Source organism: Haliotis asinina, chromosome 11 (assembly GCF_037392515.1).
Source record: "Haliotis asinina isolate JCU_RB_2024 chromosome 11, JCU_Hal_asi_v2, whole genome shotgun sequence".
NCBI classification, from domain to species: Eukaryota; Metazoa; Mollusca; class Gastropoda; order Lepetellida; family Haliotidae; genus Haliotis; species Haliotis asinina.
This window is the reverse complement of record NC_090290.1, coordinates 27,227,589-27,253,220: the sequence shown is the minus strand read 5'-3', so window position 1 is coordinate 27,253,220 and position 25,632 is coordinate 27,227,589. Positions and strand designations below refer to the sequence as shown.

Genomic DNA, 25,632 nt, shown 5'->3' with positions numbered 1-25,632 from the left:
TTTATCCTCTGACATCATTATTAAGGAAGCAGGATCCCATAACTCTTCCCTGATTTTTCCCTCTTTGTAAGAATGTAAGAACTGTTTTGGCCATGCCAGGATCTCGGTAGATGACGGGAGTGTTTGTTTGTTTGTTACATCGGATGACCACATAACCGAACCTGCAAGCCTAGTGTTCCTGAGTTTTGTGCATGATGCTTTTGTCAGAGGACGGAGTGACAGTGTCAGCATTTTTTATAAGGGCTTCGGGGTTGGCATAGATTGCATAAGGCATGTACATCTGATGTTTGTGGTTGACAAATTTTAAGATTTTCTGTCGTTTTCTGCTCACATGCCGAATCTAAGGGCCATCTGTCTCACACCTCGGCAATCCTCCCAGTGCGATTCCAGCAGGTCGGCTCACATGAAGCCATGCAGGCACCATTTGCAAAAGTGTTTCTTTTCCTTGTGGTTCAATTGGTTGTACAACAGTCTGCTGAAATTTTTTATCCATGTATAGTGATACTTGTCTCCTCGCTGGATCATGAGTACTTTGATGGTCTTGCATCCATGTTCATTTGCGAGTTTGCTGAGCCTGTGCATGGGTGTTTTGTTCTCTTCATATCCGAGGACGTTGATGGCCTTTGTGGTCATTCTGTTTTTCCATTTTGGGTACCTGGGAGGTCGTCGTCTTTGGGATAGCTGGAATGTCTGTCCGAAATCTAGTTGGTCAGAAACATTGCAGATCAAAATCGATACCCTCAGGAAATTGCTGTCATAGTTTTTCACGTTGACCATGGCTTTTTCTTGTAGTGCAGATCAACACGATCAACAGTGTTTACAGCAAAGCCCCATTGCTCGCCCATGAAGTGTTCCAGAGATTCTTGTGTTTTCACAAACGAGGTGTCAATGGATGCTTCGGTGGTTTTGGGCCAAGTTGTGATTTGTTCATAGCTTCCGTACACAGTGGTGCCGTCCATCTGCTGTTTTTCCAGTAACACTTACACTAAAATTCAAAATTTGAGGCTTCCCAGATCATTCAGTTCCTCGCCAACTTTGGCGGTGATCAGGGGTTTGAGGTTTTGGATGTCCATGTTCTTGTTAATGGCCAGCTTCTCAGCACAAACCAAAATTCAACGGGTTTCTGCTCCTCCAGCAGTTCAAAGAGCTTGGAGCTGGGCTTAGTAGCTCGCGACGAATAACCTCTGAGACCATGTTGAGTTGTTTCACCGTGGAAAGTGGTTTGTGAGGAGGAATGTCAAGCAACCTCAACAGATGAGGTTTCCTCAAATGTGAGTAACTGAGTTCTCAAACAGTTGGCATTTGCTGCTATGTTCAGATAAGTCAAATCTCTAATAGGGTTTTGAGTTTGCTATGTTCAGAAGCAAAGACAAAAATAGGGTTTTGAGTTTTTCACATGTCAAGTCAAATCTCTAGTACACTGTTGGTGTGCAGTATGTCTTGCTGTTGAGTATTAGCAACCCACCAATGCATTGAGAGGTTAACTTTGAGACCGATAACTTTTAAAAAAAAAAAGATGAATTGTTTGTTAGATTTACATCAGATTTTGATCCTCAGCAGTCAGTTGCATTCTTTGAGGTAGTCTCTTTTCATCAAGTAGATAAGATGGCCTCAGACCATGTCTGCTCTGTGGGCCTTCAAATGGAGATAATGGCATTTCACACCTTTGCCGCACACTTTGCACAGTTGTTGATGAATCTTTTCGGATGGACATCATGTGCATGCCGCAGTATTTGGCAGTGAATTTCTTGCCACAGGTTTCGGTTTTGCTGAGAAGCATGTACTTGCAGGTGCTCATCGTTAACAATACGTTACAGTTTAAATGTTTGGCGACAAACACGATTGCGGCCAAACCCAGCCCCATGAAGATCAGCAACCAGTTTTGCTGTGCCTTGAAAGGCGTGTAATACTGACATAGGGTGGGTGTGTTGCTGAGAGGTTCAAACCATTCGCCGATGGACAGGTAGTACTCTCAGATGGCTTCTTTGACGATGCTGAAACTTTTCACTGCGTGGTTTTCGGGCATTAATGAGTCGGACGTTAATGAAATCAATTCTCAGAATGCGTTTCTCAGTGTACTCGGGTTGCACAGTCTGCGGTTTCAGGGTGGGCATGGCCATTACATATGACAATCAAATTTAAGGCCTTTTTAGGGCTTTTTTAAGGCCACTTCAGCCAAATTTAAGGCCCACTGAGGATGATTAAATTTACTAATAACCATGTACTGGATAACAGATTTGTATTGAATTTCTGAATGGCATTGTCTGCTACAAATTTTGAGATGGTGTTTGTTGCCGATTTTGCAGAAGTTGTACTTTCCAATTCTGGTGGGACTGGAATAGTGAGAGTCAGCAATTCACTGGGAGAATTAATTTCACCGCTCGATTTATCATCATTGCTCGTTGTTGGCACTTGCAAGAACAAAGGCATGGATGACCGTACGCTTGAGCCATGTGCTCATTCGTTTACTTGATGCGAATTACTTTGCGCGTGCGAGTTTAAAGCTGACTCGCCCATCTTCCCAAGATTGATCGTCTTGTAGCAGACATTGCATAATGCCTTGTGGCGATCCCCTTTGAATGTATCCACCCAAGAATATTTCTTCTTCCAGTTGACATTAAAAACAGTGTGACCCATCTTGCACTGGATCAGTGGTCGTCCCTAGGCCTAATGCATGAAGCACCCTTGCTGCCAAATATGGCATTAACCTACAACCCCTGTACATGGCAGTGCCCGACAATGCCAGCTGGACACGCGACAAGTGTTAGAACGGCCATTATAGAGCACTAGATTAATAAGTATTCCCAATATGTATATTCTTGAATTAAAAGATCAAAATTTTCTGCTGGAATCATTTTGTGGATACATAATGTTCCACTTAAAACAACTCACCTTTTATTTAATTGAAGTATTATTTAACTACAAGATATTTTCTTAATTTGTACATAAGCTGCCCATCTTACCTATATTCAGCAATAGATTGATCCAATACAGGTCATGAAGTCAAAAAATGGAATGGCCCATGTTCTTGACAGGTAATGCCAATACAACATCCCTGTTCAAAAATCCCATTAGCCCCGAACATGCATAACGTAATTTCATGACGGTTTCGTGGCACACAAATATTAATGTTTCTCAACACTATCCCATCAGTGAATGAAATTTATCAAAATTTATTTAAAAATTGTAACTTAAAGGCTGTGTAACTCTGCATGAATCTTCTAATTTGAGAAAACACTGATAGTTTTTTCGTAAACAGACAGTTTTAGATGCCAGGAACCCACATTTACCCTTGAGCTTACTTGGCCATGAATATGCCACATGAGCATCTATTTTTTGCAATGACCTACGTCTGATTGGTTGATAAGAAGGTCACCAACGATGATTGGCGGTTGTGAGTGAGCATTTTGAATAATGTATTTCCGTGAATGTTCATGGTTTCCCGAACTGTGACGAAGCAAACTGTGATTAGTCAATGCATACATGTAAACTGTGACCCGAGTTTACTTATGCTGATGTAGGGGCGCGAAACAAGCAGGAAGTAGACTATGGTTCTTGTTCAGCTTCCGATCTTTTACGTTTCAATAACATATTGTAATAGATCTGTTTTTTTTAAATATCTTTAAGATCAAATTTAAGGCCTTTTCAAGGCAATCTTTTAATATTCAAGGTCTTGTTAAGTCAATACTAAATTTAAGGTCTTTTTACGGCAACTGTCAAATTTAAGGCCATTTCCAGGCTTTCCCCTGGGTTTCCCCATGGCCTCATCAAGACATTTCTGTTCGGCTTCCACTTCAGCCATGTCTGACGTTCACAATTGGGAAAAAAGGTAATTGCTGCTGGAAAAGACCAGATCATTGACTAATGCCCTGCTCATCAGATACACTGAGGAAGAGAAACTCAAGAAACTCATCGCCAGCCCCACGTTACACAGGGGCAAGATATTCAACACCAGCTTGACATGAAGAAAAGCCTCATCAAATGCAACCGGCCCGTTTACGTGGGATTTGAGTGTCCTCGACTTATCCAAACACTTGATATATGATCTCTACTACAATGGGCAGTATTGGAACTGGTGCAAAGTGCTGTACACAAACACAGATTCCATGCTCATGGAAAGTCACACTGAGGATGTGTGTGAGGATATAAAAAACACTTACACCTGTACAACATCAGCAACTACCCCAAAGACCAGTGACAACAAAAAAGTGCTCAACAAGATGCAGGACAAATGCATGGGCACGCCGATCACCTTGTATGTCAGCTTGAGTCCCAAGAAGTATTCCATCAAGAAAGCCATTGCCAATGCAATCAGGAAGGTGAAAGACATGAAAAATGTGGTGAAAAAGCACATCAAGCACGTCAAATTCAAAGAAGCCCTGTTCAAAAACAAAATGTTCAAACACCAAATGAACATGCTTAGAAGCAATGGACACAGGATATACAGACTGACAATCACAAGATCTCGCTGTCACTGTAACTAATATGTACAGACACAAGCACATATCGATTACTTCATTGAACGCATACACACATGCATACATACATACATCAATAGAGAAAATCTATTACACCCCGTACAGGTACTGGAAAGGGACAGACACCATCACAAAGCCCATCAAAACTGTGTGAGTCTTGGAAGAGAAAGTCATAGCATGGCTAAAAAACAAGCCATCTGGCAAGTCCACATGCCGGTGCCTTGGTCTATCCAAAGAAGAAAATTTGATGTTTTGATGCAAAACAGTGTTCACCAAACTGACCTATTGTTTCTCATGCACAATTGGGTGGGGCAACAAACATACAAGTACACAAAGATCGTTGTCAACGTTGTCAGTCGAAAGAAAGAAGCCGAACCGCTGACGACCAAAGATTCGAAAGAAGTTCCTAAAGCCTGGGAACGCATCTACAAACGCAGTCACTTGACCTGGCAAGCTAGGTGAGACGAGACGAGCTCACCGTAGCCAAGCCATCATTGAGAGATTCAATCGAACTCTAGCCAAACACCTGTTCTCAGAGTAGTACTTGTGGGACTTACTCGATCCTTGAAACAGAAACACGGAATGGGTCAAATGCTTGAGAGCTTGAGACCTGGGCAAGAGACCTGTCTAAGCTATCAAAATGAAATCTGTCAAATCATCACCAGAGGCACCTCACAATAAAACAGAAGAGGATCCAATACCAGACCATGTCAGCATTAGGGACTTTTACCAGGCAAATATGACGGAGACAGCAGAAAATGCGCCACACATTCAACATGGTCCATGAAAACGTACAACATCGACCTGCTCAACATCAAAGATGGTGACCCCAACTTGTACTACTTGAAAGATGGACCACCAAGAGCATTCTTCAGTGAGGAGTTGATGATCGTACTTCATGACACAGTCCACAACATGTGAACGGGAAGCCCCTAATGAATTGTGTATGTGGTGACTCTTATATCTGCAGAATAGAACACTAAGCCTCAAAAGCCAAAGTTGACAGCAAATCAGCCCTCTCCAATTACGAACAGAAATTACCAACCCATCAAATCAACTTTGACAAGTTTAAAATCATATCAGCCAAGAATCAGGATTTCATAAAAAGGAAGCTTCTGTCGAAATCCACCCCCACAAACCTTTGACAAACAGGGGCCAAGGATACTACACACCATCGGCCTTATCAAACTATCGACTCCTTAACACACACCCAATCAGCTTTTATTACAACTTTATCCCCTTGTTAATTGGCTTCATCACTAATCTCATTTGTTGTTCCTTTGTCTTCCACCATTTCATGTTGTTGGTAATTTCACACACACAAACTCTCCCTCTCTTATAATATGTTATGATAAAAGAAAGGATGAAAGAAAGGTCTGATAGGAAATCTCCCCTCTAGAAATACATCATAAAGCCCATCAGCTTTCATGTTATATTGTTATGTCTGTATATTAATCTTACTCACAATAAACACTTTCAGGCTATGAGAGTGACCCTGATGAAGGCATAAAGAAAGACACATGCATGCTATGAAAGCCCTCAGTTGTCTAAGCACAGCATGGGTTAAAAAAAAGGATACAGTGTGATGGAAAGTAGATTCTATCAATGGCCATCAAAATACAAAATGATATGAAAATGGACTATCATTCTTACACAAGTTGTAGGATTTCTTCCAGTACCATACACAAGAAGCCATGTCGCTGATGATAATGGTAAACCCGATTGAAGAAGTCATCCAAGTTTTCAATGTGATTCCATCGAGCTGAAATGAATGAAAACAAAACTGTCAAAGAATGAAAAATATAGAAAGTCTAGACATTCATTGAAATAACAGACACATCCTTAAGTATGTTATTTACTGAATAAACTTGATATTTAATACTTCTGACTCATGGTTATTCTGTTTCTCTCCTCCATCTATGGGAATGATAGTGGAGCACTTGAAATCCCTTGAAGTACCCTTTCCTGAAGAGAACATAAATTCACACTCACCAACGACTAGCCTCCCTTTATAGTTTGGTGCCCTTATTGGTCACATGACTTGCCATACATGTCACGCTGTCCGAATATAGACTGATACATGAATTTACAGGGAAATGCAACATGCCATAAGTGGGAAGGTTGGGAGGGCTTGACATCATGAATCAGGACATGTATAAAATATAAATTTTATTCAGAAAATTACATATTTTTCCTTATCCTGACCCATTCATTTTATGCTTACAGAATCCGACGGAATCAGTGGTGAGTCTTGCCACGACCTGGATTCTCTGGGTGTCTTTAATTCATCCGGTATTTCCCTACATGGAAACTATAATGGCTGTATGTTGATCCTTTTCTTCCATCTTTCTTGTGTTAACTCGGGGAGACCTCATTGCGTTAGACGTTTCTTGTGGAGTGACTACTGGAATCTTCATGAGAATATATAGACCTACTACCATCCTGTTACCTGTCCAGTGAAACTCTAAGTCTAGGTTTCCTTATCAAGATGAGTTGCGATCCTTCTTCATCTGTGAGTAACTTCTGTTTACAGGTACAGGGTCCACACATTGTCAGACTTCTTTATGACAAGATTTTTATCCAAGATTTGTGTCGATTTTAGAGATACTAGTTTCTTCTTCCACATAGTTATCTATAGTAACTCTTTTCGGTGTCCTCATCCATAGAGTTGATACTCTTCTTCATGTGTGAGTATCTTCCTTACAAGAACAGGGTCGTAATCACCAGGTTGGTCTAGTCTTAGACATACGCATGAACTGTCAACTGCTTGATCCTCAGAGTGCAGGTTATCAACAAGTGATCTCCACAGACCATCAAGTCTCCCAAAACAAAATAATACAATAATTCCACAGTTTACCATTTTAAAAATTGTCATATCTATGTACATATGTTTGTTTAGCTTTTCAAATCAGTTTTCTTTTATTATCAACTTCATTTTTTAAAGTTTTATATGATCATCATTATTCACTTCATAACTGGTTTTAAACACACACAAAAAAACAATCAAATTAAACAAGTTCCTGTTCTCAAACAGTAATAATCACAATAACCATATATTATACTACATCTATATAAAATTCCAAATCTCTATTATCGTTGTGCGTGTGACACTAAATAAACCAAAGAACTAACTACAAACTTTGATGATATATCAGCATGGCTGGGTTACTCACTGTCAAAAATATCACATCGCAGAGAGGCACTAAACAAATACTTCAAAATTTTGTATTATGCAGTAATATAAATGAAATGCATCAACAGATTTCTTTAAACGACACCAAGACCAATGCTAGGAGTCATATTGAGTGAAAGATAACTTTTAAGGGGTATACCTTGTCTGGCAGGGCTATCATATCCGAGCTGTCCAGATGAACAATCAAAACTCACTGTCGTGGGCACAACGGTAGTCTTCCCTTATAGGTCATATCCTGAGCTAAGGCGAGTAGACCAAGAAGATTTTGCCAAGTTCATAGCATTAACAGAGAGAGTATAGCTTGAGATATCATTGCTTGAATCTGGACTCAATGATCTCTGAAATAACAATACAATGTAGTAGTGTGATGAACTGTATTGCCAGGGATGCAGAACTTGCTTCGGTACCTGTTGACTTCATAAACAACTTTCCAGTAGTACAATACCGTTCTGTTGAAACCACACTTGTTGCTGCTGAGACGCTTCAGTCATCTGAATATTCATGTAGACAGTTGTATTGGTGAAGTAATACCAAACAGGTACACCCTTCATCTGTAAAGAAGATCAATGATAAGCAGTCACGATGAATCATTCTTCCTCTTCAAATCGCCCACACTCTATGTTGAGAAATGAGCTGTCCTCAATATGAAGTCTATTTTTATCTGGCTGGTTGTGGCTGCAGAAACTGTCCTCTGTTGTTGCAAGCCTCCAGATATACAATGTTCAATCTGCTGTCAAGAGAATGCCTCTATGACCCATGAAGACAATCGAAAGATGCTGTCGACTTCTATCTGGGCTGTAAATGAAGCTTTCCCATGTTGGAAAGGTTGTTTACATCTGTAGATGACTTCTGTTCTGTCTGTTGACTCTGCTGCTTTATAAAAGGCTGAGCTGAGACTGTCACAGACCCCAGAGATAGATGGGTGGGAAGGTGACCAAGTCAAAGTCATCATCAACCATCCTGTATGATTCCTTAGATGGATATTCCAGATCAAATCCATTAGTGATCCAAGAAGTTACTACCATGTTCAAGAAGACATCACCTTCTTCATCCTAAAACGGTCTATTAAATATCTCTCAATCTAAAGAGCCACATCTGTCTGTATCCATGCATGAATCCTTTCACAAATGCTCTGGGTGAGAGTCTCTGCAGGTGTCGTCCCAGGTGTCGGCGAACATCTCAGGTTTTACTTTCTGCTTTCTTTTCCTAACTCTGTATGAACATCAACAATCAAATGATATATGAATGTTTGAAATCAACTGAAAAATATTGTTTAGAAATAAGCTCAAAGTGCAAATGTTATCCCTAACTACATTGGAACTGCAACTCGCTGATTTGTAGGCAGATGCTCTACCACACAGCCACCACGCCGACGAAAGAAATGGGGTTGAGTGAGTGAGTGAGTTTAGTTTTATGCTGCACTCAGCAATATTCCAGCTATATGGCGGCAACCTGTAAATAATCGAGTCTGGACCAGACAATCCAGTGATCAACAACATGAGCATCGATCTGCGCAATTGGGAACCAATGACATGTGCCAACCAAGTCAGCAAGCCTGACAACCCGATCCCGTTTGTCGCCTCTTACGGCAAGCATGGGTTGCTGAAGGCCTATTCTACCCCGCGACCTTCACGGGTAAAATGGGGTTGAATTATCTACTTGTACTTACTGTCATATATGTTGGTATATATGTTAGAGAAAACATTTCTCCTTGATTTGGTAGACAGTGCAAAACCATCAAGGTCGTGAAATCCCTCAGGGCTCCGCCCCTCCAGACTTCCCTCCCCTGCCAGTTTTACATTGTCTACCAAAACCTCGGAGGTGTGTTCTGATCTATACATAAAGCGTACCATTGCGATGAGGGGTAAGCAGGGTTTTATGAGGATGCATAAAACCCTGTACATCCTGAATCATAATGCTACTGTGAACCTTACCAAATGTATAAATCTCTCATTATGTGATTCTAAACAAACTAAAATTGAATCCTGTATTTTACTAATATGGTACTCTCAAGTCAACCCGAACCACTGGGTTACTGACTAACATGGATGCATGTTTTTTCCCTTGGGGCAGGGTAAAAATGATTTGATCTCCCTCACAAACATTTATTCCCCGTTTCAGCAGGTCACACGTGTAAGTGAGTTTAGTTTTACGCCGCTTTTATCTAAGCAATATCACAGCAGGGGACACCACAAAATGGGCTTCACACACTGTACCCATGTGGGGAATCGAAAGATATATTTTCTGTTCTTTCTCAAAACTTCAGTGTTTAAACATGCTGTGTCAGCTTACAAATTTATGCAAAAAAGACAAATTCACTACCATGGTTACCATCACCAACAATCAATGGTGCTTTCCCTCAAAAGATCAGCTGAATGGTTGCAAAGATTTTCAAGACTGCCTTATACAATCTTTTGACTTGACATAAGCTTGACATAAGACTTGATGTAGCCTTTTCGTAGAGACTTAATCAACAACCAGAGTGGCTAAGTACACCAGAATGACATAATGACATATCCATTAGAACCCACCCTATGAACAAGAGAGAGCAAATCATTCTGTCCTAGGGTCAGTAGACTTCTGGAAGTAACACCCATAAGCTTCCTCCCTTTCAACAGGAGGAGGACCTTCACATGCAAATGTTTTCCCTTCAGTAGGTATATATGTACATGCACAATATGACAAGCGATGCACCGGATAATGTATCAGTTGTTTATCATTTGTGTTTGCCAGCTGCTGTCAGTTCTTGAGCCAATACAAGTGGTCCAAGTGGTACAGTCATAAAAAAATCACAGTTAAAGATGTCCCTCAGATATCTAAGCAAATATTAGCAAGCAAATGTTATTTTCATAAAATCAGCCCTCCAGTGTCACTGACAGAGTACAGCAGCATATGCTGTGGTTACAATATGTTCCCGGCGACTACAGCAGCCATGTTTCTCTGAAACAGTGCACAGTGGGATTTTGCCCTTTCTTTTTCCCTCCAAAGCAAAGTTCTGTTTGGTCCTGCTAAGTTACCACACAGCCTATCACAGTATCTCTGATGGGCCATTGGGAAAATGGGATACTGAGTCTCACAAGCTCTGATCAAGGTTTAAAACATTTTGAACATTACATCAAGAGCTTCTACAAATGAAACATGGGCGAGAACAGTGACAAAACACCAAACGACAAAACTTGAAAGGACCATGAGATGCCAGGTAACATACATGCCTCCTGTTCCATTCAGGACCCACTACTTCTTGTTTTGGTCTATTATGTACTGTCACGTTTTCTTGTTATCCTCTGTTTTACTATGGCCTACTAGGTGACTCATTACAAATTTTTGAATAATTTAAAAATCTGGCACAGAACCCAAAGACCATAAAGTTTGCTCATTTAGTCCCCCAACATTGTCTCATGCCCATCAACCTCCTACACAGTCACTGAAGAATTTTAAAAGCTGGATGAGAGATCTTTCAGGCATTGGGCACAGTGAGTTGTTGGCATGGTCATCTTGCCTTGCAGTTGATAAGGGTGGAGGTACACAGAGTATTCTGTCCTGAAGTCCTGAGAGCTGGTTCTTTACAATTCAGTCTCATAAAAGGCCCAAGTACACTTTCCCATTACTGCAGAAGTAAAAACATAGTCAGGCCTTTATCTTGACCTTGTTTATTGTCCGCAGACTCTTACTTGATGCCACAGCATTGACTTTAACTTCATACAGTTCAAACTGTTTAAATAAAACAAAACATTATTCAGACACAGCTAAATAGTTTTGAATCCTGCATGAGTATCTTACTTGCTTGCTTTAACTCCATGTACAACAGCAACATATACCTGACACGAGAATGCCGAATGCGTTCCGAACTAATATAACTTCAAACTTTACACATTTTGTGGCCCTATGAAAAATGACCAGCAATATAATGAATATTCATCAACCACACACAAATTTTCTTGGCCTCTTGCACCTCCACAAGACAATAATTGCAATGACAGCAGCCATGTGTTTTCCACCTCAGTCAACCGGATAAACTACCAGCCACTTAAAATCCGGATCATCACCAGCAGGAACAAAAACAAACCCCGGATCAGACTACCAGTAAAAACCAAATTATATATTATTGTCAACACCTATGTCTGTGTCTCTCAAAATGTACCCTATAAATATTGTGGATCTTGCTGACATTACATGCTTTTAAAGGTGTCTGCAAATGGTTCAAAAGGAACCTGAGACTGTTCATGGCATCAAGACTAGTGTTGAAGGTATTTTGCTTTCTGTTATGTTTGGGATGGACGTTCTGAGCATTTTAGGGCATCTCTGCTCACATTGTGACCAAAAAAGGGTTTGTGCTGCCCCTTTTAAACAGTTCTATTGTTATCATTCTCATCTTGCTGATGCACCATACAATTACTGTGTAATCCAATAGACCCATCAGTTGGGATGCTCCCTGAATTTCTGCTTTTGTTCTATTTCTAACCCCATCATCTTGAAAATCAAATTGTTGATGAGCAGCTTTCTATTTTTATGCTGTCAATGCTGTGTCAGCCCTAGAGCTTGCTGATGGGTTCCAGAGCGACTGTAAAGAAGATGAAGATGACACTTTGGGGTGAGGATATGATCAGAGGTCAGAATGCAAATGAATATTTTAGTCCCTTTGGAAAAAAAGTTTTGCATTGCTTGGTGTTGAAAAGAGCTCTGAACTGAAGTTTTGAATGGGGATCAACTCATAGTCAATATAATAACCTCTGAGCAATGGACATTTCTCCAGATCATTTTCATCTGAGTAAACCATAACCGTCTATGTATCTGTAGGTTGTCACTGGTAGAGTCTTTTTTCCACACTTATTTTAAGCATATGAAGGTTGTTGGACAGACTGTGACATTTCAGATTGAGTTTATTGATGGTGATTTACTGCTGGATAGTACAGAGATAGGATTAAACCAGGTGAAGCATAAGTCTCCCAGTACCAAGTGATTGCTCAAAGCACTTTATCCCACCAGGTACCCATTTCTTTAACAGAGTCAATTTTGACCAAGCTGACTTGCTAATGGTGAGACCACATGAATCACATGTGCTTGATGTACATGCAGTGGAACAGAAAAGCAATCCCATCGACTCCTTCACCTTGATGAAATCAGCTGGTCTCAAATGTGGAACTGAGGTCTTCTTTTTCGCTGCCCAGAAACAGTTACTTCCCATTCGCAAGCACCAAAATGTGATTCTTAAACAAAATATCAACATGAAATGTTGACTTTCCAAAGACTTTACAGAGACTGTCCAACACAAACAGCATATCTTGAACTGCTCAATGCTTCTACAAAGTACTGTCTTTGGAATGCCTGTTGCTTTGATTCAGAGGTCCATCCATAGTACGACCCTGTACATAGACTCATATACAGGCTATGAAGAATTGAAGCCAATAAACCTGATCTCAGTGTTTGCAATACCTTAATTTGTCACCGTTTTCTTTTTCAATATATATAACTGAACTCATAAATGAAATGGATTCAGTTCACTGCAGAGGATTTTTTTTTATCACAAGAATACCCCAATCTCATATCACTTCTGTTTGCAGATGTAGCAAACTCCTCAGATTCAGTAGGTCGAATTCAAGAGCAGTAAAAATGTGTTTCAACGTTTTGTAGGAACTGGGGTCTTAGACTGAACCTCCAAAAGTCGGAAAGTCCATTAAAAAGGAGGTCCATTAAGAAGAAATGACAAGTGGCTAAACAAAGGAAAAGAAATATCAAGAGTTTCCTGTTATAAATATATATTTACACTTCAGCTCATTTAGACCAAAAATATATTAAATCTAAATGAAGTCGATCATGCATCATGGGTAACTCATGTGAAGAATATAATATTTGAAAACAGATTTGGATACTGTTGGATAGCTCAAAATATTGGGAATATTGACCTTTTTTCTTTCTGAATTCAAACAATGCCAGATTGATAGCAATTTTCAACGTTGGCACAGCTCTGTAAATGCCCTTTCGCAATTAACTGTTTATGCCACTTATAAAATGTATTTGAGGTTGCACTTTACCTACTTCACATTGAAAACGTAATGTTTCGTTGAGCAGTCACAAGATTCAGATGTTCATGTCATGACCTACAGATTGGAACAGGAAGACACATTGGGGTAGAAATCCAGAAAGGCAACTGTGTAAATACTGTTTACATGGAAATAATTATGTGGAAAATGAATTCTTATTGGTATGCCCAGCATATCTATAACTCCAAATTAGATACCCCAGGGATTGGAAAAGGCAGGGACCATGGGCCATTTTGCACATTAGGATAAAAAATCCTAGCAGTATCTTCATAATAACAGTATGTCTATTTACTACCATTTACATAAGTATTACATTGTATAGCATGTAAGTGTGCTATATGTAACTATGTTAGGTTTCCAATCTTCGGCTACAATCATAAATAAGTACCACTAATATATTCTTATGTTTACTATCCTTTCACTTTATATGTGAGATGAGAGAATGTGTTTTGATATAAGCTGCTGCCTTTTTAACTATGATAAATATAAGAGTAATTATCCATGTGTGGAAGTCGTTTTATGTTCCTGAATGTATCCCTAGCTCTACTCCACATTACATTGTATATTACTTATCATTTAATAATATTTATAACAGATAAGTCCCTGTTCATAATACAGGTGCCGTGCATCCTTGTACCACCAACAGGGTATGTGCACAGTGAAGCCTCGTTAATCTGGACGGTTGTGTTTTTCAGCAAATTCGTCCAGATTGCGAATAATCCAGACTACTGAATCAAGACCCATGTTTCAGCAAGAGTTGCTTCCCTTTATTATTACAAACACAAGTCATCAGAAGATGACATATCCCCCGACCCCCACATATTTGAAAGGACAAATCATCTGACAGTTACTTGGTGTTTTCTTAGATTAAGTTTGAATGCTTTCCATGGAAGTCATGAAAAATATAAACACTGTAAACAGCAAAAGGCACCGCTTCAACATCTGTCTCATATATCTGCCAAGAACAGTTGAAAGATATCAAATGGTTTTCCAGTTGTGCTCTGAAAACAACACCTATCACTCCATTTTGAGACTAAGTCTGAATTGTTTCCATGGAAACCTGGAAAAATAAAAATACCGAAACACTGTAAATAGCAAAAGGCACCACTTTGTGGTCTTCCTCAAATATCTGACAAGTTTTGTTTATAGTTGTGCTCCGGAAACGAAGTCCATCCCTCCATTTTGAGAATGAAAATTACAAATGCCATATATCTGTAATCAGAAAAAATCACAATTTCAAGATCTGTCTCATATATCTGCCACGATCTGTTGAATGATATGAAATGGTTTTCAAGTTGTGCTCTGGGAACGAAGCCCATCCCTCCATTTTGAGACTAATTCCGAAACGTTTCCATGGAAACCATGAAAAAAAATACATCACAAAAACCTTTAAAAATCAAAAAGCACCACTTTTGGGTCTGCCACACATATCTAGAATGTTTTACTAACAGATATTAAGATGTTTTTGAGTTCTGCTCTCAGAATGAAACACACCTCTCACTTTTCAGACTAAGTCTAAAACATTTCCATGGAAACCGAGAAAATAATAAATCACAAGATCCTGTACATAGCAAAAGGCACCACTATAGGTTCTGATTGATATATCTACCAAGTTTAGCAGAAAAATATTGAATGGGTTTTGAGCTGTGCTTTGGAAACGAAGCCCATCCCTCAGAAACGTTTCCATGGAAACTAAACAAATTTGAAATCACAAAAACCTGTAAATAGCAAAAGGCGCCACTTCAGCTTCTGACTGATATATCGACCCAGTTTTGCAGAAAAATATTGAATGGTTTTTGAGTTGTGCTCCGGAAATGAAGCCCATCCCTCCATTTTGAAACTAAGTCCGAAACGTTTCCATGAAAACCGAGAAATAATATATCAGAAAAACCTGTAAATAGCAAAAGGCACAACTTCAACTTCTGACTGATATATCTACCAAGTTTTGCACAAAAACATTGAACGGTTTTGAGTTCTGCTCTGGAAACAAACCCGACCCCACCATTAGACTAACACCAAAATGTTCCATGGAAAAACAAAAAAAATATAAATGCCAAAAATCTGTTAATAGCAAAAGGCACAACCATAGGCTGAGATTACTATATCTATCAAGTTTGGTCTAAAAAATATTGAACGGTTTCTGAGTTATGCTCCGGAAACAAAATGATTACGGACAGACGGACTGACGAGGCATCGACTATATCCCCCCGCATTACATGCCGGGGGGATAAAAAGGCACGACTCTGGATAAAACAAATAAGCATTTAATGTATGTAAAGCTTATAAAATGATCCATCATTTAATGTATGTAAAGCTTATAAAATCATCCATAGCATGCATAACCATAAATAAATTAAAGACATTGCAAAGTCTTCCGTGGTTGATTTTCCAAGTACATTGTAGAATGTCACAGTCATACCAAAAGTATTTAACGGTTGTTTGTGTTTGATTTACCTCCTGCATTGAATGCATGACATCAATGATTTTCCCGAGTTACATCTCATCTCCGACTGCCTCGAAATAGCTCACCAGACTTTCTAGATATTTTGTTCCCTCTGCTGAACTTGGTGGCACAGGGGCTGGATCACTTTCCTCCTCTTCTTCCTGACAATCGTCATTTGGTTGAACTATGTCAATGATTTCACTGTCCTTGAGTGGCTCACATGTTGTTTCACTGTCTTCTTCGGCAACATATTCTTCTGCACTCACAACATCCGATGAAGGAAATTCGTTCAGGATGAGTCTCAGTTCTGACAATGCAATGTCATCTTCATTAAAAAAATCTGAATCACCATCATGAGATATTATGTCCACATGCCTGTAGCAGTTCCTAATTGTTTACGCACTGACTTCATCCCAACTGGTTTTCACAAAGTGAAGTGCCTGTCTCAGAGTCAGTATCTCATCAAGTCCTTCCTCAGCACAGGTGATGTAATGACTGACAAGCGATCTCTTGCAGTATGCCTTGAATGAGCGAATTATTCCTGCATCCATTGGTTGAATGTGAGATGTGGTATTTGGTGGCAAGAAATGTATCTTCACATTTTGTAAGGTGAGCAAAGCACATGCAGCATTGTCTAGTAGCACAATCGCTTTAAGTCCAGGTGACCGCATCTGCCTGTCAAAATACTTCAGCCAATCACAAAAGAGGTCCCTGGTCAACCGTGCCTTTGAGTTATGTCGGTATCTCACATGGACTTCTGGGTTAAAATCACATCCTAAACATCATCTCCTTGCTTTACCGATCACAAATGGCTTAACTTTCACAGTTCCACTTGCATTCGCACACAATGCCACAGTTATTCTGTCCTTTGAACGTTTCACGCCAGACGTGGCTTTAGGTGTAATTTGGGCTTTAAGGTGTAATTTGGTCCTAATCTGTAAAAAAGTCCCATTTCATCTATGTTGAAAATTGTTTCGGCATCATACTCGCTCAAAACTTTCTTCAGTTCCTCTCTCCCTGCAATGACTGCAGTCTTGTCGGCGCTTCCTGCTTCTCCCTGGGGCACTTGCTTCGATATCGAGTGTAGAGATTTGAATCTGGTCAGCCATCCATGACAGTATGTGAAATCCTTAATTGACAACTTGTCACCGAAGTCTTTCGCATGTAAAATTAACATCTCGTCATTAACAGCTGCATTCTTACTGGTCATTTCATTCATCCATAAAAAGGGCACCTACTTCATTTTCTGATGTTTGGCGTTTCTTGCTCGAGACAGGACTGTAGAGTCTTCAGGAATGGTAAGCCATTTCTCCTTGCTCTTCAAGATGTCACTGATTGTACATCTCCCCACTGAGTGTCCAAATATTTCACCAAAGTGTTTACTTAGGAAATCTAAACTTGCTTTAGGGTGTTCTTCTTTATACCTTGCAATCTCTCTCTTTTCAAATGCTGTTATCTCGTTTCGTTTTCTCTTGGTAGGTTGACTCGCCATGTTTGCTGATAGCTGTCAAACAAACTGTGAATGTACAGCATCTTCAGTCAGGAACTTTTAATGTCTAATTAAAACAACAACCGTTAATTGACATTTTTCAACAGTTAACAACAGTTCATCATGTCAACTCAATGTTTATTGTTCCCAATGACTGAGGGCAGTTAACCTCGCCCGGGAGGCGCTGTCATGGTTTGTGAACATGTGTTTGTGTCCAGACAGTGAAGCAATTTACTCTTTGTTTTACTGATTGGTTACAGCTATTTAGCGTCCGGTTCCGGAAACCAAATTTCCGGATTATCAAGGCAAATTACATAGGCATTAATTGGTAACAAGCTAAAATCGTCCAGGAGACGAGACATCCGGATTATCGGTGTCCAGACTAAAGAGGCTGCACTGTATATGCTTATTTTATATCCCCATTGCATACAGTATTATCATGAAATGAATGAACAATCATGCATATGTCATTATCACTACATTATGCATAATGAGGTAATATATAATTCAAGTATTCTACATGTGCAATAAGTAATGTTTCTAATGTATTCCTGGTAATTATCGCTATGCATTTACCTTTGTAAGGAATAATATATTCCTGTATGAATTATGTGTGATATACTGTATACTATTGTGTTTAATGTTACAGGGTGATGCTTAATAATCTTACTAATCTTATTTCATGCCGAAATAAACAACCTCGCACCCACCAAATTTGAAGTTTTGGGGTAGAACAGTGCATGAGACATCAGTTGAACAAAAACTTGAAAAGTGGCCTAAATGAAGGCGTGACCTTGAAAATCAGATCAAGGTCACCAAATTCAACAGGTATCTGTGTAATCCTTCGTGTAGGCTGTCACCAAATTTGAACACCTGGGGACAACAGTTCACGAGATATCTGAACAAGAGTTTACAAGAGTTTGAAAGGTGTTCAGAGAGTCTTGGTGACCTTGAATAATAAGGTTAAGGTCACCAAAATCACCTGGTGTAATCCTCCAAGCTGTAACTAAATTTGAAGACATTGAGTAAAACAGTTCATGACATGTCCCACTACAAAGAGCTTGAAAAGCAGTCAAGAATTGTGGTGACCTTGAAAATAAGGTTAAAGTCTTCAAAATAAACTGGTGCCTGTGCAGTCTCCCAATGTATGATGTCACCAAATTTGATGACATTGGGTACAACAGAACATGAGATGTCGCGTTAACAAGAGTTAATATCAAGTGGGTGGGTGAGTGAGTGAGTGAGTATGTGAGGTTTTGCGTCGCTTATACCAATACTCCAGCAATATCATGGCGAGGGACACCAGAAACGGGCTCCCATGTTGGGAATCAAGCTCAGGTCTTCAGCTTGAAGAGCCAACACTTTAACCACTAGGCTACCCCTACGTAAACCTGACTTCAAATAACCTTCTGTTTGGCAACAATTTTGGGAGTCCAGTTATGTAGTAAAACACTAATTTAAACAGTTAAATATTGTGTTCCTTTCCCACAAGGAAGCTGACAAAGCTATTACTTGGGTTCAACAGTATTTCCATAGGACCACATGGGGTTTGGCTGAGAAATATGAAGCATTTGCACCATGAAACAATCATAAATATGAGTTATTATTTCTTCTTTAGGAAAGTAACATAAAAATATATGGTAAAGTAATCATGAAAGTAATCATGAAAAATAAATACTCTTACAAACCTTTGCTACTCTCTGGAGCCACATGTATCATAACATCGTGGTCATTTATTGGAAGGTCATTATCATCAGTATCCTCTTCATCAAAGGAGGTTAGAGCCTGGTATGCTGTATGGTACTCTGCCATTTTCTACGGCAAATATTCCTTGATGTTATACTGCAATAAAATGTACAGATTTCAAATAGGTAAGAGACAAACATGAATCGACTTAAAGTGTTTAAGATCGAAGGCACTGATCAGGTTCAGACAAATGTAACACTTACACCAGTAGTATTTACAGAGAGACAAACAGACAGAGTCAGACAGATATTGTATTCAGTAACAGGCCTCTGGTTCAGAATAAAATCATAATAATATGTAACACATCAGTGCATTTTACATTATTTACAGTTTGCGGCTCTTGTTTACAAGGTATAAGAATAAACATACATTTTTCATCACATCCATATGTTCGTTATGTAGAACAGATATAATATTTATAATTGTGTGGAAGTTAAATAATGTTTCTTAATATATTTATTCCTGATATTAGAGTATGCATCACACACATAAAATAAAATAATATAAAATGCACGCCATTCATCTTCAATTAATAAATTCCATTAGATGTACAATATAGACAGCACCTTTCATTATAGCTAATATCAGAGTATCTGGTCCTTTCCGCAGCAAGTCTAAAATTCCAACAACTGAATCTATATTTTTTCAATATCTTTTAAAGATCGAGGAAGCCAAATACATAACAATTTTTTTCGACAGTTAAAAGAGATTTAAAATGTTTATAATAAGTACACTTACTATTATCTTGTAAAGATGATTGCCATGACTTGAATACATTGTCAGATAATCTTTGCTTTTAAATCCACTTGTAGTTTCATAAAGACTTTTAGATAACCAATCTTCTGACATATCCAAGCAAAACCCAAACCAAATTGGAAAAGAATATTTTGGATTCTAGATGCCCGAGTAGTGCAATCTACACTGCCTAACAATGGTAACATAAAACAACACTGTAAAATCTATAATCATGTTGACTTTCCAACTTTTAACACATATTTACAAAACTTGATATGAACAAGTTAAATTGTACTGCAATAAGATGTGCCCCAAATTCCAGAACCATAACAAAGAATGGGTGTTATCATACTATTCAATATCTTAAAAAGATCTTCACAATTAATATTACCAAGTTTCCTTTCAAAGTTTTTAACAGAGAATAAAGTCTAATTTGCTTGTGACACCAGACAAGATTTAGCTTTAGTACAAACTAATTTAGGAGTGAACAAAATTCCTCATTACTTATTATAGGATACAGTATCTACTGCTTGACACATGTTAGATGAGCATGCGCAGTAAATGCATTTGTGGGCAGGGAATGTAGACAAATACACTTGGTTGCTACAGGTACATGAAATAGACTGGGGACTAAGCACATGAAATACATGCTGAATGTGATGTGAACTCAGTGCCACCTCTGTTTAAGACATGTCCAGTAGTATGACTTAAACAATCAAAACCCGATTTGCACAAGGAAATTGAACTTTTCAATACTTAGATGACAACCTGTTTCCCTCGTTTCATGATGGGGCGTACCCATATATGCAAATTGGGGTCATTTATCATGTCGTGGTCCATCTACTAATTTAGACTAACTTATATCAGGAAGGTGTCCATTTAGTTGTCTGAATTGTGGCTTACGGATGCAACTCGAGTATCCGAAGTTTATAAGTTTATTTGAAAATAATGACATCTTATGTTTTCAGGCAACAAAGACTAACTCACTTGATGACTTAAAGCTGGATGGATATGAAATATTTCTGCAACATCACTCTAAAGCAATGAGGCATTCTGGTGGCATTGCACTCGCAGTGAGAAATAGCCTTGTACAATATATTACATTATTACATCACGATAACGAGTATAGTCTCTGGTTCAAAATCTTCTGAAGCCTGCTCAAGATTGCACAGGATATAGAAGCTGGTGTAGTGTACTTCACACCCCCCCCCCCCTCCAAAGGATAGAAATATGCTTCTGATGACATGTTTTATCAGGCTGAATAGTTTGTTTTACAGGCACAGATTATGTCATGTTATGCAATGTTAACCGTTGCTTTTAATGCGATGACTTCAACTATGAATGATTATATTGTTATTGATAACTTTGTCTGGAAGGAATTTGGTCTTGATTGTGATGAAATAGAGAAAGCATCTTGATCCAGACAAAGTACTGCTAAACAATGGTGAACCAAAACATAGGCATAGTATGGACATAGGTAAAATGAATAATTATGGTAAACAGCTGATCGCTCTGTGTAGAAGCGTTAATTTATATATATGTAATGGGCACATACATGGGCAATGCTTCTAATATTGGAAGAAACACCTGTAATAATAAGAGATTAAATGATTACATCATTGTTTCTGCTCCATGTTTGTCTCTGACTAATAACTTTGATGTTCTTGATTTCTCCCCCTTGTTATCAGATGTACACTGCCCTGTTACTTTCTCTCTGTCAAGTTGAGTTAAAACTGAAGATGACTCATCTCTGCAAAACCCTAGAATCTACTGAAACTGATATTGAAAAGGGACCAAGGCAATACGAGATAGAAAGAGCAAGGGTATTCCGCAATAACATCGATGTTGAAGTTATCAACAAACTGAAGGACAAGTGATGCAATTTGTCATGACAGTGTTGACGTTAATACTGAAGTCAGCAGGTTGGCTGAGGACGTAACGCTCGTGCTAGTTGATGCTGCACATAATATCAGTATCAAATGTACAACAGCTCCCAGTAAAAAGCGTAAACACGTTAAAACAAACAAGCCCTGGTTTAGTAAAGAATGTAGGGAAATTGACAACTTTATCGTAAATCAAAACGCTCGTACAAAAAAAATCTTAATCATGTAAATTATGTGATGTACCAGCATCATGGCAAGCTGTATAAAAAATGTATGAACAAACATATTAGACCACATAAATATGAAACTAGCACTGTACTACATAACAAATTTCAGAATTTGCCGAAAGGGTTTTGGAAAATTCTCAATTCTCAAGTAAATGATGACAATTCTTTACCACCAAAACTAGAAATATTTCATTATTTTTTCAAATCTTTAAACGACTCATATGTTGGTGGCAATGATGATGCAAAGGATGATCTTAACCCGCGCTCATATGACAACTCCATGCTTAATATAGACATTACTTCAGAGGAAATATGTTCGGCTATTTTGCGCTTGAAACGTAAAATATCTTCAGGGCTGAATTTGATTGAAAATGACTATCTGATTGATTCATTTGATATCCTTGGCGACTCATTTTTCAATCTGATTTTTTCATCTGGTGTTATCCCTGACTCATGGCTGACAGGGGTGATTCGACCAATATGTAAGAAAAAAGGTGATTTTGCTGACCCAACTCTTACCATCCCATCACAATTCTTAAATGTTTAGGAAAGTTATTCATTTCTCTTTCAAACTCCAGATTACACAGTTACCTAGAATTAAACAACATTCTTAGTCCATCACAGGCTGGCTTCCAAGAAAACATTGATAATATATTCATTTTAAATATGTTAAACCAGAATTTCAAAACCTGTAAATGAAAGTTTTTTTGTGCTTTTATTGATTTTACAGAGGCATTCGATAGCGTGTTTAGAGTAGGTCTCTGGCACAAAATGTTACCATACAACACAGATGGTAAATTCTTCAAGTTAATTCAAAGTATGTATAATAATATAAAATCCTGTGTTATGTTTGACAACCAAATTTCAAACTTCTTTACTTATTCTGGTGTCCGACAGGGGGAAAATCTCTCACTATTATTATTTTCGATTGATCTCAGTAAATTGGATGTTTTTCTTGAGAGCAAAGGGTGTAAGGGTGTCGATGTCAGTTCTGTGCATGAAGATTTTGGGTACGTGTGTATCAAATTTATTATTATTTTGTTGTATACGGACGATGAGGTACTTCTTGGCGAAACCCAGTAACTCCAGAATTCCCTTGATGTATTCAAAACATATTGTGATACATGTAAACATATCAAAAACTAAGATAATTATATTAGTAGATGGTGTAATAAATCCAAACTATCTTTCAATTTGACTCTAAACCAACTGAAATTGTAAATACTTATACGTACCTTGGCATCAACCTTCACAATCACTAAAGGATTATCACATTTTGGAATAATCTAGAAACCACATCTTCCACGTATAGCTTGTCATCGCATGTATTTCAACTCTTCAAATTAGACAACTATCTTAATCTCTGTAACAATAACATACGGATATCTCACATAAAAACATATTTTAAGCAGTGGTGGCCTATATTATGTATTTGATAACCCCTGTTGTGTTTGTAAACAGTGGCTCGCCTCAATGGTTGAAACAACTCTTAAAGATCATTTTATACAGAAATGGAGGGAAGATATACATGTAAGTTCATGGGGTAATTATTATAAATTGTTCAAAGATCTGCCATTGTTTGAAAAATACCTTCTTACCAACAGAGACTGACCACTGGAAAAATACACCTAGAAAAAAAACCCTGTTATCTTTGTAACTCACTGGCAATAGCCGCTGAATTTCACTATTTAAATGTTCGTTTTTTGACAGCATAAGATCCCACTATATCCCTACTTATTACAGCAAATGTCTGACTGTCGCAAAAATGGAACTACCGTTTACCATAGATGATTATTCACTTGTTAAGAATTTTTCAACATTTATAAGAACTATCAACAACACCATAAAAGGATAACACACTCATATATTAATTGTTTCCAAGTGATCATAACAATTTATCATTTATATGATGACTTTATTTGCACTGTTCCTGTACCACTATTAGTGGTTTGTCGGAATAAATATTGAAATGAATTGAATAGAATCTAACACTTGTCAAGCAGTATGACATTTCCTCCATAAAACCATTTTTCAAATAATGAAGAGGACCACCTTTGTCTGACTTTTACTTTCTTGCCTGTGTTACAGTTAACAACATGCCATAACATAAGGTATAAGAAATCCCCTATGAACCAGGCAAATATAACACTGACAAGTTTTAAAATATTAAATGTGTGTATTGACCATTAAAGGGCAAGATACAATGATTCACAATAGAGGTTTCTAGTACAATGCTACTGAGTCAAATCTAAAGTAATGGGTCACAAAAATAATATCAACTCAACATAAAAAAGTCTTGGTTTTCAGTGAAACGGTTATATTATATGTTAGGTAGCAAGCAGTCTTGAACGTAGGTTGAATGTCCATGAAGAGGCAGACAGATGTAGGTAGGCTGTATGATGACACAACTCCAGTTTAACGCTGAGTGTAAATCTGTGAGTGTGTCCCATCAACAAAACAACCAGCCTTATATATGCAGTCACAGATTCTTGAACATTCAAGCTCACTACCACCTCATCACCATTAACCATTAGCCTGCTGAATTAACTTCAGCATTAGGCGTTGATAAGAGGGTGGGTGATTTCAAACAGTCGGTGTCACTAAATAAGGAACAACTGAAAAATATTCGGCTCATTAATACTAGACAGAAAAATAAACATTATCATAAAAAATATCCAGATAATTTCAAACGTATAGAGGTTGATTACAAGACAAGCATAAATGATGTAAATTTTCCTGAATTTACCTGAATTAGTCACTTGACAGCTGGATGTGTTTATATTAGGAACCGAATAATTTGTCCAATTAGCGCAAACCGATTTCGATATTCTTATTACTGATATTTCATAAGTATCTGACTTTATTTTCATACACTTGTATCGGTAAATATCCACGCGATGACAAATTATAAATTAATTCCGAAAAAAAATAATCGAAACCATTCGTTATACACAAATCACATTTTCGATGTCACAACAGGTCTTACTGAAATGGCACTATTACGTTTATTTACGTATTTTGTCATGTAATGTAAATAGCAGAATAATATTACATGATTTATAAACATTCATGAGTGCTAATGTCAAGTGTTATGGTTCATCAATTTTTGCACAAACCCGCAAAAAGCCGGTGTCAGATTGTGTTACACGTACGAAAAACAAACATGGCGCGCCTCGTTCAACTCCTACATAAAATATAGCTATAATGGTCTGACGAAAGTATACAGAACTCTTCTGAGTAAGACATGGCGAAAGAGGGAGATTTTCTCATTCTACAAGTGTTTCATTTATAACTTTCCGTTTAGTATGACGAGAGACAGACGAAAATTAAGATCGTGAAATCCAACTTGTTTTCTAGTAAGTGCAAAGGTCACCGGATGTGATGTCACAGACAGGGA

At 38.2% G+C, this 25,632-nt stretch overlaps 1 protein-coding gene across 1 annotated transcript in view; it reads right to left on the bottom strand.

Moving 5' to 3' along the window:
* Nucleotides 1–25,632, bottom strand: part of LOC137256621 (autophagy-related protein 9A-like) — a 335,545-nt gene that overhangs the window by 277,056 nt on the left and 32,857 nt on the right. Inside the window, exons 2-3 of the mRNA XM_067794505.1 lie at nt 19,333–19,486; nt 6,132–6,240 (exon numbers count right to left, since the gene is read on the bottom strand). Of these exons, the coding sequence (XP_067650606.1) occupies nt 6,132–6,240; nt 19,333–19,456 (233 nt within the window). The 5' untranslated portion in view covers nt 19,457–19,486. The remainder of the gene's footprint in view (nt 1–6,131; nt 6,241–19,332; nt 19,487–25,632) is intronic.